The sequence below is a fragment of the Anas platyrhynchos genome, chromosome 4 (assembly GCF_047663525.1).
Source record: "Anas platyrhynchos isolate ZD024472 breed Pekin duck chromosome 4, IASCAAS_PekinDuck_T2T, whole genome shotgun sequence".
Taxonomy (NCBI): Eukaryota; Metazoa; Chordata; class Aves; order Anseriformes; family Anatidae; genus Anas; species Anas platyrhynchos.
In genome coordinates, this window is record NC_092590.1 from 79,253,450 (window position 1) to 79,271,135 (window position 17,686).

The 17,686-nt window shown below is 70.4% G+C and overlaps 2 protein-coding genes and 2 long non-coding RNA genes across 5 annotated transcripts; 3 read left to right on the plus strand and 1 right to left on the minus strand.

Moving 5' to 3' along the window:
• Positions 1 to 76: 76 nt before the first annotated feature.
• On the plus strand, positions 77 to 816 carry LOC140002354 (uncharacterized). The gene is made up of 2 exons (XR_011808733.1): positions 77 to 535; positions 651 to 816. It is a non-coding gene; the product is annotated as an uncharacterized lncRNA (long non-coding RNA).
• Positions 817 to 4,076: 3,260 nt separating this feature from the next.
• On the minus strand, positions 4,077 to 5,524 carry LOC140002355 (uncharacterized). The gene is made up of 2 exons (XR_011808734.1): positions 4,481 to 5,524; positions 4,077 to 4,312 (listed from the first exon to the last, which is right to left on the minus strand). It is a non-coding gene; the product is annotated as an uncharacterized lncRNA (long non-coding RNA).
• A 2,762-nt stretch (positions 5,525 to 8,286) lies between these two features.
• Positions 8,287 to 15,315, plus strand: CPXM1 (carboxypeptidase X, M14 family member 1). The gene is made up of 14 exons (XM_072037950.1): positions 8,287 to 8,708; positions 10,065 to 10,172; positions 10,459 to 10,568; positions 10,983 to 11,122; positions 11,200 to 11,284; positions 12,130 to 12,280; positions 12,387 to 12,475; positions 12,589 to 12,712; positions 12,810 to 13,006; positions 13,085 to 13,264; positions 13,351 to 13,648; positions 13,733 to 13,872; positions 14,251 to 14,353; positions 14,922 to 15,315. The coding sequence occupies exons 1-14, from the start codon at positions 8,360 to 8,362 to the stop codon at positions 15,188 to 15,190; spliced, it is 2,343 nt and encodes a 780-aa protein (XP_071894051.1). The 5' UTR covers positions 8,287 to 8,359; the 3' UTR covers positions 15,191 to 15,315.
• LOC140002531 (probable N-acetyltransferase CML1) lies at positions 15,303 to 17,517 on the plus strand. 2 transcript variants are annotated; one of them, XM_072037956.1, is made up of 2 exons: positions 15,303 to 15,498; positions 16,374 to 17,517. In XM_072037956.1, exons 1-2 carry the CDS (start codon positions 15,444 to 15,446, stop codon positions 17,045 to 17,047), a joined length of 729 nt encoding a protein of 242 aa, XP_071894057.1. In that variant the 5' UTR covers positions 15,303 to 15,443; the 3' UTR covers positions 17,048 to 17,517. The 2 variants fall into 2 exon arrangements, with proteins under 2 accessions (XP_071894057.1, XP_071894058.1); XM_072037957.1 differs by having other exon boundaries at positions 15,317 to 15,498; positions 16,337 to 17,517.
• The last annotated feature ends 169 nt before the right edge of the window (positions 17,518 to 17,686 follow it).

The following is a 17,686-nucleotide window of genomic DNA, read 5'->3' on the forward strand; positions in this document are numbered from 1 at the left end:
TTATCCTCTTCCGTACCATATGGGGTCATGCTGAACAATTATACGGGGGGGCTGGCTGGGATGGGGGGCAGCTGCTGGGGATAGGCTGGGCATTGGTCAGTGGGTGGGGAGCAATTGCATTGTGCATCACTTGTTTGGACACGGCACTAGGAGTAGCACTATTGTCATTATCATTATTTTCCTGTGTTAATAAACTGTCTCTGTCTCAACCCACAGCCTTCATTTTCCCGTTTTTCTCCCCAGTCCCAGAGAGGGCAGGGGGAGGGTGAGCTTGGCTGCGGTGCGGGCTGGGGCCCTGGGAGAACCCCGGCCCCGCTGACATCACGGTGACAGCACAATGTCCCCATGGCTACGCAGCATCGCGCCTGGGCTCCGTGGGTGCCGGTGGCCGCAGCAGGAGGAGGCAGCACCGCACCCCCCGGGACCACCATGTGCCGCTGGGCCCCCCGGCCCCGCGCCCCAGCAAGGCGGCGCAGGAGGAGCCGCCGGACCAGCAGCCGGCGCAGGCGGCGCCGTGGGAGGAGGCAGCGGAGAGGTGGCGGTGCCCCTGCACCCCCAGGGACCCCGAGGGGACCCGGAGGGGACCCCGAACTCCCCAGCCCCCAGGAGTGGTAGTGGGCACGGCACTCAGTCTCGCTTCTCTCCTGCAGGTTTCCAAGCCAAGACGGTGTATTACTACCGGAGGAGCAGGGCCCGGTGAGCGCTCGCCGTGCCCGCACGCCTGGAGCACCCCTGGGCGCTGCCACCCGCCCCAGCCGTGCTCCCCGAAGGCTGCTGGGGGTTCACCTGCCATTAAATGCTGCGTGTCATCCTGCACAGCCGCCTCTGTCCTTCCTGCTGCCACCGGCCCCAATGCGCTCACCCCTGGTCCCTCCCAGACCCCATCTGCCCGGGGTCACCTCCCTCTCAGCCCTGTCCAGCCCCAGCGTGGGGGGAGCTCACCGTGAGCACCGTGGGTGGGTTTGGGGGTGGCCCACTGGGGGCCAGGGATGCCCACAGGTTGCACACAGGGGCTGGCATCCTGGGGATAGGGGGGTCCTGGGCTGGGTCCTGCCAGTGGCCCCACTGCATCGGGGTGACACGGAGATGGGGGACACAGGACACAGACACCCAGCACGCACACAGCTCCGTGCCACGCAGGGGCTGCTCCTGGCCCTGCTCTGACACAAGCAGCTCCTGCACGCACCGGGAGTGGGACAGGGACAGCGTGAGGACAGGGATTCGATGGCTGGGGTCAATGACAGTGCCGTGACAGCGGGGTGATGTGGAGCGCCCCAGTGCAGCCACGCACGAAGCACTAAGAGGAGCGTGAGGCTCGGCACCATCCTGGTGGCACCGAATGACTGCGGGGCCCTGCAGGACACGGGGCTGTCCCTGAGGGCACAGGCAGCCTGCCTGGGACCCCTGCCCAGCAAAGGGGGAGCTGGGCACGGCCACAGGCAAGGCGGGCTCACTGCTGCTGGGGTCATCACAGGCACAGGAGGGCAGGTCCTGAGCCGTGCCCTGGGCTGTGACTGTGCCACGTGTGGGGCTGCGCACGGGGGCCCTGTGCCAAGGCCCTGTGCCACCAGCACGTGGGCACTGGGGCGCTGCAAGCACCTCGCTGCCATTTCAGCACCAAATCCTGGTGGGAAAGGCGTGCGCCTGGTGGGGCTCGGTGCCTGGCAGCAGGAGCTGGGGCGCAGGAGAGCCCAGGCCCCCACCCGCTCCAACCCCAAGTGTTTGGCATTGGGATGGGCTGCCCGGGGAGTGGTGGAGTCACCACCCCTGGGGGTATTTAAGAGACGTTTGGATGCAGAGCTCGGTGCTGTGGGGCAGTGCAGGGCTGGGTGGTGTTGGGTCAGAGGTTGGGCTGGGTGACCTTGGAGGTCTCCTCCAACTGGGACGGCCTGGGACCCTGGAATTTTGGGCGTCTGGGGTTCTGTGACTCTCTCTGCGCCCCCCTCAGTGGCACGCGCGCCCCGTCACAAAGGGCCTCGCCCGCGGGCCCCTATAAAAGGGGCGCGGGGGCGCAGAGCGCCAGCCACCGGCACAGCAGGGCCAGCGTCCCGCAGCCGCGCCCCCAGCCCAGCATGGCCAGCTACCGGCGCAGCAGGACCCGCAGCAGGAGCCGGCGTCGCCGCAGCCGCCGCCGCTACGGGAGCCCCCGGCGCCGCCGCTACGGGAGGAGCCGGCGTCGCCGCTACGTGAGGAGCCGCCGCCGCCGCCGCCGCCGCGGGAGACGCAGCCGCCGCTACTGAGCCGTCCCCGCCGTCCCCGGGCGCCCGCGGAGCCGCCGCTGATGGGAGCCCCGGCCGCCACCGCCCGCGCAGCGCCGCACCACCGCGCCCGCACACGGCCCTGCTGCTGTGCCCGCAACACCTGCCAATAAAGCCGAGACGTGGCACCAGGCCCCGCGTGCTGGCTGTGTCCGGGGGCGCCGTGTGTCCCGGGGGGGTTGGGGTTCGGGGGGGTGTCCCGGGGTGGGCTTGTGAAAAGGGGCGAGTGTCCCAGGGGGAGCGTGTCCAGGGGGTCTCTGTATCCCAGGGGTCCATGTCCAAGGGGTTGTGTCCCGGGGTGGCCTTGTGCAAGGGGGCGAGTGTCCCAGGGTGTCCGTGTCTGGGGGGTTGTCCTGGGGTGGGCTTGTGCGAGGGGGAGCGTGTCCAGGGGGTCCGGGTCCAGGTGGAGCGTGTCCCAGGGGCTCTGTGTCCCACAGGGACTCTGTGTCCCGGGGTGTCCGTGCCAGGGGGTCTGCGTGGCCACGGCCAGCACCGAGGTGTCCCCACGCCCTGGCCACCAGTCCCCTGCGGTTCCACTTTGGGTCTGCCCCACGGGGCTCGTGGTGCCCGGCTCTTTTGGGCCGTCCCATGCCCAAGGAGGGGGCAGCGCCTGGCGGGTGCTCGGGGCTCGTGCAGCCCAGGGTTGGGTGCGTGCAGGGACAGAGGTGGCTCTGCCTGCATGTGCCGGGGGGGGCTGGCCCTGTCCCCATGTCCCGGCCCTGTCCCCATGTCCCAGCCCTGTCCCCATGTCCCAGCCCATCTCTGCTCATGGCAAGGACCCCGTCCCACCCCTGTGGTCACGTTGTGTGAGGGGGGGTTGTGTAGCTGCCATTAACACCTCCAGGGAGGCTTTTTTGGGGTGTCAGGGGGGAAGCTGGATCTCCCAGCTGCGGTCCCTGCAGGACACCGTTGCTGTCCCCCTGTCCCCAGCTGCACGTGGCCTTTGTGACCTCACAGGAGCGGCAGCACCGGGGCTGGCAGAGCCCAGAGGAGCGGGACGCTGCCCTGCTGATGGCAGTGGGAGGGGGCTGCCCGGACCCCCTTGGGCTCTGCACAAGGCTGACAGACGTGGGGATCGTCCCAAAGGGCCCCTGCCCCACAATGTGGCCCTTGTGTCCCATGGTGTCCCCTATCGTGCGTGTCTCATCCCATCCATGCACACTGAGTGTGCATCCCCTGGTGTGCACCCCCCTGCCCCCAGCTGTGTACCCCCATCGGCTGTGTGTGCCCAGAGGCTCCACGTGTCCCAGCGGGTGTGCACGTCTCAGGGCATTGTGCTGCGTGTCCCCTGGTCCCGTCCCCTGGTGGCAGCACAGTGGAGACCCCTGGAGCTCGCCCCAGTGCCCGCCCTGCCTCCCACCGCCCCTTCTGGGGGATTTCCCTTTGCAGCCGCTGTGCTGGGCTGCCTGGGATGGAGTTAACCTTCCCTGCAGCCCGTGCAGTGTCTGCTGCTGCACACTGCTGGCACAGCATCAGGACCCCCTCCAAGCCTTTTTTTTTTTTTTTTTTCCCTTTTCCCTTTAATTAAATCATCCTCATCTCAAACCTCGAGCTCTTTGTCTCGTATTTTCTCCCCCTTCCTCTTTGAGGAGGGGGAGTGAGAGCGGCCGTGGAGGAACTCATGGAGGCAGGGACCCCCCCCGAGAGCTGAGCATGGCCGTGGGACGTCCCCGTTGGCCACCACATCCCCGTCCCTGTCCCTACCCCAGCTCCCAGCCCCTCCACCTGCATGCAGGATGCCCGACGGGGCAGGAGGGCACACGGCGAGCAGGGGGTGCAGCGCGCCCACCCGCCCTCCCCAAGGCACGACACAGCACGGAGGGCAGGAGGCATTATTGAGCAGCTCAGGCAGGACCCGCAGCCATCCTCATCATTCCCCGACGGCGTCCTCGAAGAGGAGCAGCAGGGGCAGGAGCACCAGCAGGTAGAAGAAGAAGACGTTGGCGTGGGACAGGTAGCAGGCGAGGATCACGCACGCCACCATCTCCAGCACCATCTGGTTCTCGCCGTGCAGCTCCATGGTCCGTGCGCAGCCCCAGGCGGTCGCATCCATCCTGCAGGGACACAGAGCCCGAGGGCATCACCCGCAGAGCCAGGTGGGAGCCCCCCAGGGGTGCTCCCGCACAGGGTCCCCCCCACGCCCTTCGCCCCGCTGGGGGCTGGCACACATTGGCTCTGCTCCCGTCGGGGTCCCGGCACGGCTCCGCTGGCCCCCCACGTACCCACAGCTCAGCACCACCAGGTCCCTCTGGCAGCCAGGAGGGCGATGTCACAACCGGGGCTTGTGGGGTGACACCACCTGCAGAGAGGGGACAGCCCCGGAGCAGGGCCTCCCCTGGGGCTGGGGGCTGTGCTGGGACCCCAGGGCTGGGCACGGGGCTGCTGTGAGCCCCCCCTGTCCCTGCATGGAGCCTCTCTGGAGCAGCCCCCAGGGGTGGGCTGTGATTTTAGCATGGTGCAGAGGTGGCTGCGGGGACAGGGCACGGCCCCGAGCAGCCAGAAAGCCCCACAGAGCCCCACAGAGCCCCACAGAGCCCCACAGAGCCCCACAGAGCCCCACAGAGCCCCACAAAGCCCCACAAAGCCCCACAGAGCCCCACAAAGCCCCACAGAGCCCCACAGAGCCCCACAAAGCCCCACAGAGCCCCACAAAGCCCCACAGAGCCCTTGTCCCTTCTCACACCCAGCAGCCCCACTCCAACCCCCAGCCACCTGCCTCATCCCTGCCCACCCCCAGGGGATGTGGGGCCGGCAGGAGGGGTCTGCCCGCACCCCCCATCTGCTGCCGTCACCCTGTGGTGGGGACAGTGCCCAGGGGACAGGGACGAGGCCAGAGGGGGCCGGGCTGGTGCTGGCAGCCCTGTCCTGCAGGTGGGCACTCAGCCACCCCTGTGGGCTCCCTGGGTGCACACCGGGCGGTTTGGGCACGAGCCTGGCGGCCAGCGGCGGCTGCCAAAATGTTTGCCTTGGCCGCCAGCCCTGACCTCAGCCACGGGCTGCGGTCCCCGGCCGGGCAGGACAGGGCAGAGAGCCAGGGCACGGGGCAGCAGCACCACGGGGCAGCCCGGGGCTCGCAGCCATCCGTGTCCCGCGGAGAAGCTCCCTCCTGGGGCACCCCGGCACTGGGGTCCCCCGCGGCCTCTCCAGCCGCACAGAGAGCTCCAGGCTCCCCAGGGGTGCAGGCACCAGCGGGTCAAGGAAGCGCTGTTGGATCCCAGACCCCGCAGAGGTGTGCAGCACCTCATCCCCTGCCCCAGCCCGGCGCCTTTAAGGCACCTCCTGCAGCCGGCGAGGGAGCTGGCGGCTGGCCGGCGGTGCGGCCGCCTTGACTCCGGTCCAAGCTGCATGTGGAAATCCAGCGAGTCCCTGGAAGTGCTGACTGGGGCGGAATCCACCGCTGGAGCCCCGCTGCGCCGAGTGCCTTGGCCTCCGGTCACCACCGCCGCGGGCACCGCCGGAGCGGGGCCAGCTCCAGCACGGCCTCTCCTGCCCCACGGCCGGGCACTGGTCCCAGCGGTGCAGCCAGGGCAGCGCGGAGCCGTGCCAGCCCCGCGGAGAACCTCGAAAGCCCCATCACGTGGAGGCTGAGTCAGGCCCCCAGGCAGCCTCCCCTCCCGGCCCTTCCCGGAGCCGCTGGGCTGCGGGCGCTCCGGCACGCTGCGGAGCTGCCTCGGCTCCCTGCAAGCCCTTCCTGCGCCCTAGCCCCGGGACGGGATGGGATGGGAAATAAAGCCGTGGTTCTGCAGCCCAGATGTGTGGTGTGGGGGAGCGCACGGCATTCCCGGCCACATCCTGCTCTCACCAGGGCTGGGGAAGGAGCCGCATCGCAGAGCACGAGGACCCCTCCTGCAGGAGCACCCCTGGGTGTTTTGGGGCCAGGGGACCACATCCTGCTCCTCCCGGCCAACACAACCCGTTCGGTGCTGGCCCAGCCCCAGGGCGCTGTTCCCATCCAGGAGGAATGTGCAGCCACTTCCCAGCCCCCTGCACCACTCCGAGTCCTGTGACCCCTCCAGGGATCCAGGGAGAGCAGGGATCGGGGATCCTGGACTGGATCCATGCGCTGCAGCGGGCTCCAGGAGAGCCACAGGGACCAGGAGTAGGGGATGGGGTGGGAGCAGCACCCCGACCTGCTGGCTTCGCTCCCTGCCCGCTGCAGCCAGGCACACGGAGCCTCCCCAGCTGCTCTTGGCCACCAAAGGGTGCCGGTGGCCAGTGGCCAGCAAGAGCCCGGCCGCTGCCTCCCTCCTCCTTGTCCCAGCCCAGATGCTGGAGGCTGTAAAAATCCTAATAAACCACAAGTGAAGGTCAGGCCCAGGAAGGCCCTTTAGGGGTGGAAAATGAGGTCATGGCAGGCTGGTGTTGGTGCCAGCAGCGGCACGGCTCCTCGCAGGATGCTGCCCTGAGCAGGACGGGGGGCTGAGGTGTGCCAGAGCTCCCCGCAGGGCTGAGGGAAAGAGGACAGGGCTGGGGAAGGGTCTGGACACAGCCCAGGGGAGCCCCCAGCTCCCCCAGCCCGCACCAGGGCTGGTGCAGGGGCAGCGGGGCTGTACCAGCAGGCAGTACCGGCACTGCACAGCACTGCTCCGCAGCCGGGATCCCCCCGATGTGTGCGGGATGGGCTCCCCGGGCACCACGGGGCCTCGAAGCGACTCCGGCACCTCCTGCTTCCCTCCCTGCAGGTTGGATCCAGCTGCAGGGACACAGCCGGGGCAGGGCAGGGTGCTCAGAGCCACCTCGGTGCTGGTGCCAGCGCCGCAGCCCTGGCCATGCTGGCGGGGGTGCACGGGGTGCCGAGGGCACCGCATCCCTGGGGCTCGGCTCTGGCTCTCCTGGGGGTCCCTGCGCTCCCAGGGACACCCCTCCCTGCTTCCCATTGTCCCCCACTGCTGGTGAGGGGTGGGTTCAGGTCCCGGTGCACTCACAGCTCCTGCGCTCTGCCAGGATCTGGCTGCGAAGCCCCGGCTGGGCTCAGCTCCATGCCAGCAGCTCCTGGGGCCTCGCGGGTGCCCGGGCTCAGCCGGTGGCACCGGCTGCTGCTGCGAGCAATGAGGGGGAGGCCTGGAGCCCCCACAGCCATGCTCTGCTCTTGGAATGCGCCATGCATGGTCACGGAGAGCCAGGCACAGCTCCATGGCTGGGTTTGGCTGGGGAGTGCTCAGGGTCTCCCGTTGGGCAGATGGGGAGTGGGGAGCACAGCGGGGCACCCACGGGGCACCCAGCGCACCCACCCGGCACGGGGGGCACCCAGTGGCTCCAGGAGGGATGGGGACAGCAGGAGAGCAGCCGAGGAACAGGGAACACGGCTGAGGAATGGGGAACACGGCTGAGGAGCGGGGACCAGGCCAGGCAGATTGTTCCAGTCTGGGAGGGTTTTGTGCCCAAAACTGCTGTGTAATCAGAGCCGAAACATTCCTGCAAGGGCGGCAACAATCCCCGATGTGCGAGCACTGCGGGATCAGCCAAGGAGAGATGGGGCACCCTTTGCTGCCAGAGCCGGGCGCGGGCAGCCCCTGGGGCATTCAGCATCCCCAGGAACGGGGGGGGGGTCCCCGAGGCACCCCGCACCAGGCCCCCCAGGCTGCCCCGCTGGTCCCCGCACGGCGCTGCCGACGTGGAGGACGGGACCGCAAATTTCCTGCGGGACCGGGGCCAGCGAGCAGCGGGGGCCGGGGCCGGATCCCGGCGGTGCTGAGCGCCCCCCACCCAAACGAGGGGCCGGGGGCTCCCCTGACAGCACCGCCGGGCTGGGGGCTGCGAGCTGGGTGCGGGACACGCGGGAGGCAGCGGGGGCTCGGGACCCCCCCCCCGGGCACCCCGGGCACCCCGGGGGGCGCAGAGCCCGGCTGGGGGCGCACAGAGCCGGGGGGGACCCCGAGCCCCCCCGCTGCCGGGGGGAGCCCCCAGCCCCGCTCCCGGGGGGTGCCCGCGGCCCCGGCGAGAGCAGCGGGCGGCGGGGGGCGAGGAGGGCGCGGGGGCGGGGACGGGGCCGGGAAGGGGCCGGGGGGGGGGCGGTGAGGGGCGGGGGCGGGCGGGGGCGGCCGCTGTGCTCGGCTCGGCTCCGTTCCGCCCGTCCCGTCCCGTCCCGTCCCGTCGCGGCGATGCCGGGGCTGCGGCTCCCGGTGCTGCTCCTGCTGCCGCTGCTGGCCGCCGCCCCCCCCGCGCCCCCCACCCACACGGCGCCCCCCGACAGCGCGCTGAGGCCCGGGGCCGCGGGGGTGGGGGGCTCCCGGGGCTCCACGGCGGCTCCCCCCAGAGACGCCGGGACGGGGGGGGCAACGAACAGCAGCGCCGCGACCCCCCCGAGGGGCACCGCGGCGGGGGGGGCGCCGAAAAGCCCGGCCGCGACCCCCCCGAGGGGCACGGAGAGGGGGGGGCCGGGAAGCGCCACCCCCGCCAGCCCCCAGCCCCCAGAGCGCGGGACGCTGAAGGGGGGGGCAGGGGCCAAAGGTAGGAGCGGGGGGGCTGGGGCTGGGGGGGGGTGAGGGGGGGGGGTGAGTGTACATGTGGGGGGGGGGTGCATGTGTGTGGGGGTGTGTGCACATGTGTGCATGCGTGCATATAGGGGTGTGTGAGCTGTGCATGTGTGTGCATGTGTGTGTGAGCATGTGTGTGTGTGTGTGCTTGTACGTGTGTGCATGTGTTGGTGTGTGTGTGTGTGCATGTGTGTGTTCGTGGGCATCTGTGTATGTTAGTGTGTGTGCGGGTGTGTGTTCATGTGTGTGTGTATGTGCTTGTACATGTGTGCATGTGTTGGTGTGTGTGTGTTCTGGTGCATCTCTGTATGTTAGTGTGTGTGCAGCTGTGTGTTCATGTGTGTGTCTGTGTGTGTGCGTGTGCTTGTACATGTGTGCATGTGTTGGCGTGTGTGTGTGAGCGTGTGTGTGTTTGTGGGCATATGTGTGTGATTGTGTGCAGCTGTGTGTCTGTGTCTGTGCGTGTGTCCGTGTCTGTGTGTCTGTGTGTCTGTCTGTGTGTCTGTGTGTATGTCTGTGTGCAGCTCTGTGCATGTCTGTGCGTGGCGGTGCAAGCAGGGCAGTGTGCGGGGCTGTTTGTACACAAGTGAATGTGAGCGAGGGGAGGGATTTCAGCGTGCACTGAGTGTGTGTGTGTGTGTGAGTGTGTGTGTGAGCATGGACGTGTGTGCATGGTTTGTGTGTATCGGCGTGTGGCAGTGTGTGCTGTGTGCCTGCGTGTGTGCACTTTGTGCACTGTGTGTGTTTGTGCACTGCTTGCACACGCAGCAGCACGGCTGGCACAGCGCCGGCATTCCCTGGTGCCAGTTGTGCCCGGTCCCGCTGTGGTTCTGTGCAGATGCCCCAGGGCAGGGTGTGTGTGTGGGTGTGTGCATGTCCATGTGTGTGTTTGTGTGTGTGTGTGTGTGTGTGTGTGCGTGTTTGTGAGCTGGGGCTGTGCACACCTGGGGGCTGTGCTGAAGTCGTGCGTGTGAGGGGCTACCCCAGGGTATCCCTGTGAGCCAGAGGGACAGGGGTGTGCACATGGGTGCGTGCTTGTGTGTGTGTGCACATGTCTGTGTGCATGTGTGTTTGTGCACGTGTGTGTGTGTGTGTGTGTACATGTGTGTGTGCACACGTGTGCCGGGTGCTCCCCAAGGCCACGCACTGCAGCGGGGTCATGCAGGGCTGCCCGGTTCCCCAAGCCCTCCTCATATCCCCCCTGGGGCCATTGGGGTGGGTGCACCCCCAGCCCCAGCCAGCTTTGCCCCCCTCCCACCCAGGGGCACCCCAAGGGCCGGCAGCCCCCAGACCCTGAGGCCCCCCCCCCCGTCCCTGTGCCTGCCCGCAGCCCCCGTGCCCAGGAGGAAAGTCGTGCGGGTCAAGGTGGTGAAGAAAAAGGTGCTGAAGAAGAAGCCGAAGGCTCCAGCCAAGCACCCGGCTGCCCCGCAGGAGCCTCGTACGTACACACCTTACACATGCGTGTGGGGGGGGGACACAAATCACACACACAGCCCCCCCCCCCAATCACACAGCGGGGCTGGGGGCACTGGTGGGGCTCCCCGCATCCACCCCAGTGCCAAGACGTGGCTGTGCCCCTTAGGGGGGGTCCCCAGGGACCCCATGCACAGGACCAGCAGGCAGAGGAGGGCGCAGCATGGGGGCAGCTCCAGGGGGACCCCTGCGTGGGAGCCGCCCTGCGTGGGGTCTCTGAGCACGCCGTGCCCCCTCTGCTCTGCCCCCAGAGTGCCCCCCGCTGGGGCTGGAGTCCCTGCGAGTGCTGGACTCCCAGCTCCGTGCCTCCAGCGACAAGCGCTACGGCCTGGGCGCCCACCGTGGGCGGCTCAACATCCAGGTAGGAGGGCAGCGTGTGCACGGCATGTGCGTGGTGTGTGCATGGCATGTGCATGGCGTGTGCATGATGTGTGGTGTGTGCTCGGTGCGTGTGCCGTGTGCATGGCACCTGCATGGCACCTGCACGGCACGCAGTACATGCATGGTGTGTGCATGGCACACGTGTTTTAGGGGAGCCGGGGCTCTCCGCATCGCCCCTCCTGGCCCTGCTGTGTTTTGCTCAAAGGGGGGGCTCCACCACGACCCCCCCGAGGGCCCCGTTAAAGGAGGGCTTGGTCCCCTGGCCGAGGCACCCTGTCAGCACGGAGCTGTCCCCTGTCACTGCAGCACCAGCACAGTTCCCTGCGGGGCCGCTGGGGCCGTGCCGGGGATGGGCCCCGTGTCCCCCCCCACCCTGACCCCCTCCTGCCCGCAGTCGGGGCTCTACGACGGGGATTTCTTCGACGGCGGCTGGTGCGCGGGGCAGGAGGACAAGGAGCAGTGGCTGGAGATCGACGCCCGCCGGCTGACCAACTTCACCGGGGTCATCACGCAGGGGCTCAACTCCATCTGGACGTAAGGCGCGGGGCAGGGCTGGCCCCGGGGCTGGGGGCTGGGGGCCGGGCCCCCCCCTGACCCTCTGCCCCTCGCAGGTACGACTGGGTGACCTCCTACAAGGTCCAGTTCAGCAACGACACGCACACGTGGCAGCCGTGCCGCAACGGCACCGAGGAGGCGGTAGGCACCCAGCGGGGGGGGGGGAATGGAGCCCCCCCTGCGCCCCAGCCCAGCTCCGGCTCCCGGCGCAGAGCGAGGGCTCGGCGGAGTTAACGGCACGGGCGGGCGCTGTGCTGGGCTCCGGTGCTGTTGCCTTTGGCCTCCCTTCCCGGAGAGCATCCTCCAGCGCTTCCCCTCCCGCACAAAGGCTGCTTGTCCTCGCTGCCCACCCGGGGGGGGGGGGCCAGGAGAATGGGGGGGGGGACGCACGCGGGTGTGCGCAGGGCCCCATGGCACGGCGGAGCGTGCCCAAAGGCGAACACGGCAGCCTGGTGCTTGGGTGCACGTGTGAGAGCTGGGCAGCCGTGGGCACTCGGGGGTGCGGGCAGGGAGGGTACAAGCAGCCCCCCCGGGGGGGTGCAGGGATGGGAGAGAAACGGGGGCTGCCACAGCGGGGCTGGGGTCCTGGGGCAGCGCTGTGCCAGCAGCGGCTTTGGGGTCCCCATGCCAGGAGCAGTTTGGGGTCCCCATGCCAGGAGCAGTTTGGGGTCCCCACGCTCACCCTGGTGCCTGTGCCGGGGGTCCCGCTGTGGGGTGGGGGCAGAGCAGTGCGGGTGCCCCAGGCCCCGTGGCTCTGTCCCAAATCAGGTCCCCCCCCCCCCCGGTGCCGGTGCTGGGCTCAGCCCAGCGCCACGTGTCCACTGTTCATTAGGGGCTGGAGGGGGGCCAGGGGAGGCCGGGGTTGGGCGGCCGCACGCCCGTAACCCTTCGGTCCCCAGCCGGCAGCTCTGCCCCAGCCCCGCGTCCCCCCCCTCGGTGCCGCGCTCGGGCCCGGGGGCACGCAGGGGCTGCGCCTCCCCCCCCAGGTCTTCCCGGGGAACAAGGACCCCGAGACGCCGGTGCTGAACCTGCTGCCCTCGCCGGTGGTGGCCCGCTACATCCGCATCAACCCGCAGACCTGGTTCGAGAACGGCACCATCTGCCTGCGGGCGGAGGTCCTGGGCTGCCCCCTGCCAGGTGGGCGCCCCCCCGGGCCCTGCCCCATGTCCCCGGGCCGGGCTCTCCCTGTGGGGCTGGGGGCTGGGGGCTGAGCTCCCTCTCATGGGTCCCCGGCTCCCCGCAGACCCGAACAACATCTACTACTGGCCCAGCGACCCCGTGCCCACGGACAAGCTGGATTTCCGCCACCACAACTACAAGGAGATGAGAAAGGTGCCGGGGGCAGGGGGTTCTGCACCCCTGGGGACCTCCCAAACCAGTCCAGGGGTCCCTGCACCCCCAGGGGGTGCGCTGGACCCCGGCGCCCAGAGCTTTGCCCTCCGCAGCTGATGAAGCGGGTGAACGACGAGTGCCCCAACATCACCCGCGTCTACAGCATCGGGAAGAGCTACCTGGGCCTCAAGATGTACGTCATGGAGATCTCCGACAACCCCGGGCAGCACGAAGTGGGTACGTGCCCCGCAGCCCCAGGGCAGGGGAGGGGGGGGCAGAGCCGGGGGGCGCACAGCCGGGGGGGACCCGCAGCCACCGGGTGCCGTGCCCGTAGGTGAGCCCGAATTCCGCTACGTGGCGGGGATGCACGGCAACGAGGTGCTGGGCCGGGAGCTGCTGCTCAACCTGATGGAGTACCTGTGCCGCGAGTTCCGCCGCGGAAACCCCCGCGTGGTGCGGCTGGTCACCGAAACCCGCATCCACCTCCTGCCCTCCATGAACCCCGACGGCTACGAGACCGCCTACAAGCTGGTAGGTAGGGCCCGGGGCTCTACGGGGCTGTGCGCCCCCCTCCTCCCCACACCGCCCGCTGACCCCGTCCCCCCGCAGGGCTCCGAGCTGTCGGGCTGGGCCATGGGCCGCTGGACCTACGAGGGCATCGACCTCAACCACAACTTCGCCGACCTCAACACGGCGCTGTGGGACGCCGAGGACAACGACCTGGTGCCCCACGAGTTCCCCAACCACTACATCCCCATCCCCGAGTACTACACCTTCGCAAACGCCACGGTGAGGGCACGGAGGGGACGGAGCCGGGGGGTCCCGGCTGCGCCCACCCCCCCAGCCCTCGTGGCCCTGACGCAGTGATCCTGCAGGTGGCCCCCGAGACGCGGGCGGTGATCGACTGGATGCAGCGCTACCCCTTCGTGCTGAGCGCCAACCTGCACGGCGGGGAGCTGGTGGTCACCTACCCCTTCGACATGACCCGCACCTACTGGAAGGCGCAGGAGCTGACGCCCACGGCCGACGACGGCGTCTTCCGCTGGCTGGCCACCGTCTACGCCACCTCCAACCTGGCCATGGCCAGCGAGGAGCGCCGCCTCTGCCACTACGACGACTTCATGCGCTCCGGCAACATCATCAACGGGGCCAACTGGCACACGGTGCCCGGCAGTGAGCGCGGGGCTGGGGGCGGGCAGCGGGGGGGCACGGCGGCGGCAGCTCCCCCCCCCCTGATGCCCCCGATGCCCCGCGCAGGTATGAACGACTTCAGCTACCTGCACACCAACTGCTTCGAGATCACGGTGGAGCTCTCCTGCGACAAGTTCCCGCATGCCTCCGAGCTGCCGGCCGAGTGGGAGAACAACCGCGAGTCGCTGCTGCTCTACATGGAGCAGGTGCGGGATCGGGAGGCACCCCCGGCCCCGGGGGTCCCACCGACACTGAGGGGCTGGTGGCGGGATGCAGCCAGGGGGTCCCCAAATGCCCCCCCAAGGCTTTGCACCCCCCTTCCCTCCTCCCTCAATGGGGAGGCTGGGGCTGGGGCAGCAGGGGCGTGCGCACTGTGTGTGCGCTCTGTGTGTGCGTGTGTGCTGGGGCACACGTGTGTGCTGCTGATGGACACGTGCTGGGTGTGCACATGTGTGTGCTGCACCACCATGGCCCATGCAGTGCCCCGCAGCCTGTTTGGGGGTACAGAAAGTGTTGGGTGCACCCGGGGGCGTTGTGCTGGGGTGGGGGCTGCCCCTGACACCGCCCTGGTCCGTGGTTCCCAGGTGCACCGCGGCATTAAGGGGGTGGTGCGGGATGCGGAGACGGAGCAGGGCATCGCCAACGCCATCATCTCCGTGGATGGCATCAACCACGACATCCGGACCGGTACGGGGGGACACGGGCAGGGCTGGGGAGGGGATGTGGGGATGGGATGGGAGGGGATGGGGATGGGGATGGGGATGGGGATGGGGATGGGGATGGGATGGGATGGGAGGGGATGGGGATGGGGATGGGGATGGGGATGGGGATGGGGATGGGGATGGGATGGGGATGGGGATGGGGATGGGGATGGGATGGGGATGGGATGGGGATGGGGATGGGATGGGATGGGGAGGGGATGGGGATGGGGATGGGGATGGGAGGGGGATGGGGATGGGATGGGGATGGGGATGGGGATGGGATGGGGATGGGATGGGGATGGGGATGGGATGGGGATGGGGATGGGAATGGGGATGGGGATGGGGATGGGGATGGGATGGGGATGGGGATGGGAGGGGGATGGGGATGGGATGGGGATGGGGATGGGATGGGATGGGGATGGGACAGGGGAGGGGACAGGGACAAGATGGGGTGGGATGGGGTTGGCAGTGGGGTCAGGGCTGGACATGGTGCCCGGAGGGGGCTGGTGCCGGGGTGTCCCCCCCACGCCCGGTCCCTGACGCCCCCTCCCCAGCCACGGACGGGGACTACTGGCGGCTGCTGAACCCGGGCGAGTACGAGGTGACGGCGCGGGCCGAGGGCTACGAGGCGGCCACGCGGCCGTGCCGGGTCCCGTTCCACAACGAGCCCACGGCCTGCAGCTTCCTCCTGCACCGGCACCGGCCGCGGGGCCGAGCGGGGGCCGCGTCCCGGCCGCCCCCCCCCGACCTCCCCCTGCGCCTCCGCCGCCGCCGCCTCCGCCGGCTCCGTGCCCAGCGCCGCCACGTGGGGGCGGGGCCGTAACGGGGAGGCCACGCCCATTTTACGCGCGCCCCGCCCCCTTGCCCCGCCCCCTTTCCCTGGTTATCAATGGCGCCGCCGCCGACGGAAGCCCCGCCCCCAGAGCGTTGGCCCCGCCCCCTCCCCCGGCCGTTCTCACGCTTCATTCATGCGACCGGCCCTGCCCCCTCAATGGCCCGCCCCCGCCGCCCTTCCGCCGGGCGCCTATTGGCTGGTGGCGGCGGGGGGGGCGTGGCCGCGGAAGTAGCGGCGGCCAATGGGCAGCGAGCGCCGCGGCGGCGGGCAGGCGGCGGCGGCGGGCGGAGGGAGCGGTGAGCGGGGGCGGGGCCGGGGGGGGGGTCCCGGGGTAGGGGGGTCCCGGGTAGGGGGGGGTCCCTTGGGGGAGGGGAGCAGAGGGGGGTGCCCAGGGCTGGTCCATGGGCGCGAGGAGGGGAGGGGGGCGCGGAGAGGTGGGGGCACCACCGGGGGGTGTGGGGGGCACCGGGGGGTGCGGGGGGCACGGAGAGGTGGGGGGGCACCAACAGGCAGGGGGGGCACTGGGGGGCATGGGGGGCACGGGGGGCGCTGAGATGGGGGTGCTGAGAGGCCCAGGGGGCACTGAGGGGTGCGGGGGGCACCGAGAGGTGGGGGGGGCACCAACAGGCATGGGGGGCACTGAGGGATACGGGGGGCACTGAGGGGTGTGGGGGGCACGGGGGGCACCGAGATGGGGGTGCTGAGAGGCCCAGGGGGCACTGAGGGGTGTGGGGGGCACCGAGAGGTGTGGGGGGCACCAACAGGCAGGGGGGCAGTGAGGGGCATGGGGGGCACCGAGGGGTGGGGGGGGTGTGGGGGGGGTGAGATGGGGGTGCTGAGAGGCCCAGGGGGCACTGAGGGGTGTGGGGGGCACCGAGGGGCCCAGGGGGCACCAACAGGCACGGGGGGCACAGGGGGGTGTGGGGGGCACAGGGGGGCGTGGGGGGTGCTGGAGGGCGTGGGGGGCACTGAAGGGCACGGGGGGCACCAAGGGGCATGGAGGGCACCGAGGGGCGCGGGGGCTCCCCGGGGCACGAGGCGGTGCTGGCGCTGCCCTGCCCGCACCCATGGGTGCCGCACCACCCTTGGGCTCCTGGGGTGGCCCTGAGCCCCTCCTGAGGCCCTGCCGGGCAGGGGGGCGCCGGGGCCGAGCCGCCCTCTCCCACCCCAGGGCGCACCATGGCGGGCTACCGGATCCGTCCGTACCGCGACGAGGACTCCGAGGCGGTGCGCGAGGTCTTCGCCACCGGCATGAACGAGTACGCGCCGGCGCTGTGCCTGCACGTGCTGCGGCAGCCCTGGGTGCTGCTGCTGCTGGGCTGCGTCTTCTGCCTGCTGCTCGCCAGCTCCCGCTCCCTGCTGCTGCCCGTGCTGGCCCTGACGCTGCTGCTGGCCCTGGGCCGCCAGCTGCTGGGCTGCGCCTGGAGCGCCTACATCGAGCGCTGCCTCGCGGACGACCTGCGGGACATCCGCGCCGCCTACATGGACATCCCCGGAGCCTGCTTTTGGGTGGCCGAGGCGGACGAGCGGGTGGTGGGCACGGTGGGCGTGCGGCCGGCTGGTGACGGCAGTGGCAGCGAGGAGCTGGCGCTGAAGCGGATGGCGGTGCGCAAGGACTACCGGGGCCGCGGCATCGCGGCGGCGCTGGGTCGCACCGCGCTGGCCTTCGCGCGGCAGCAGCGCGGCTGCCGGGCCGTGGTGCTCAACACCGTGATGCTGCAGCACGAGGCGCGCGCCCTCTACGAGCGCCTGGGCTTCCGCCGTGACCGCCGCTACCTCCTGCCCACCGTCTACGGCCGCCTGGCCAACTGCACCGTCACCACCTACCGCTACGAGCTGCCCTGAGCCCGGCGGCACCGGGAGGGCTCCGCCAAGTGCTCGGACCCCGCTGTGCCGCAGGCTCCGGGGGGTGTGCTACGAGCTGCCCCGGGGAGCCCCCCCCCTGCCTCGTGCCTTTTGGCCAAGCCGCGCCAGCGATGCCTCTCAGGGAGCGTGGGGTGCAGGGGGTGCGGGGGGTGCGGGGGGCTGGGACCCTCGTGCCGTGCGGTGCCTGGCTGGGGACCCCCCTCCCCGGTATCCCAACCCTGCTGCACCCCAAGAAGCCCACCCTGGGGGCTCAGCCTCCCAGGGGGGGTCCCTGGGGTGTGTGTGTGTGCGCGATGCCCCCGTGTCCCCTGGGTGCACAGGGACCCATGGGGGTGCCGCGTGGCCGTGTCCTCCTCCCGCTGCCCCCCTGCAGTGCCTGGGGGCTGGGGGCTGCCCCTGCTGCCCCCCCCCCCCCCGCAGGCAGTGAAATAAAAGTGTCTGCAGCGCTGCCCGCAGCCCACCTTTGTGCTGGGGGGGGGGGGAACCACCGGGGGGGGGCTGCCAGCTCCCCAGGGACCCCCAGCAGCCCCTCGGGGGGGGCTCCACATGGGGTCGTGCCCGTTCTGCGGGCCCCCCCCGGCCCCACAGCAAGGACACCGGCCCCGGGGTGCCGCTGCC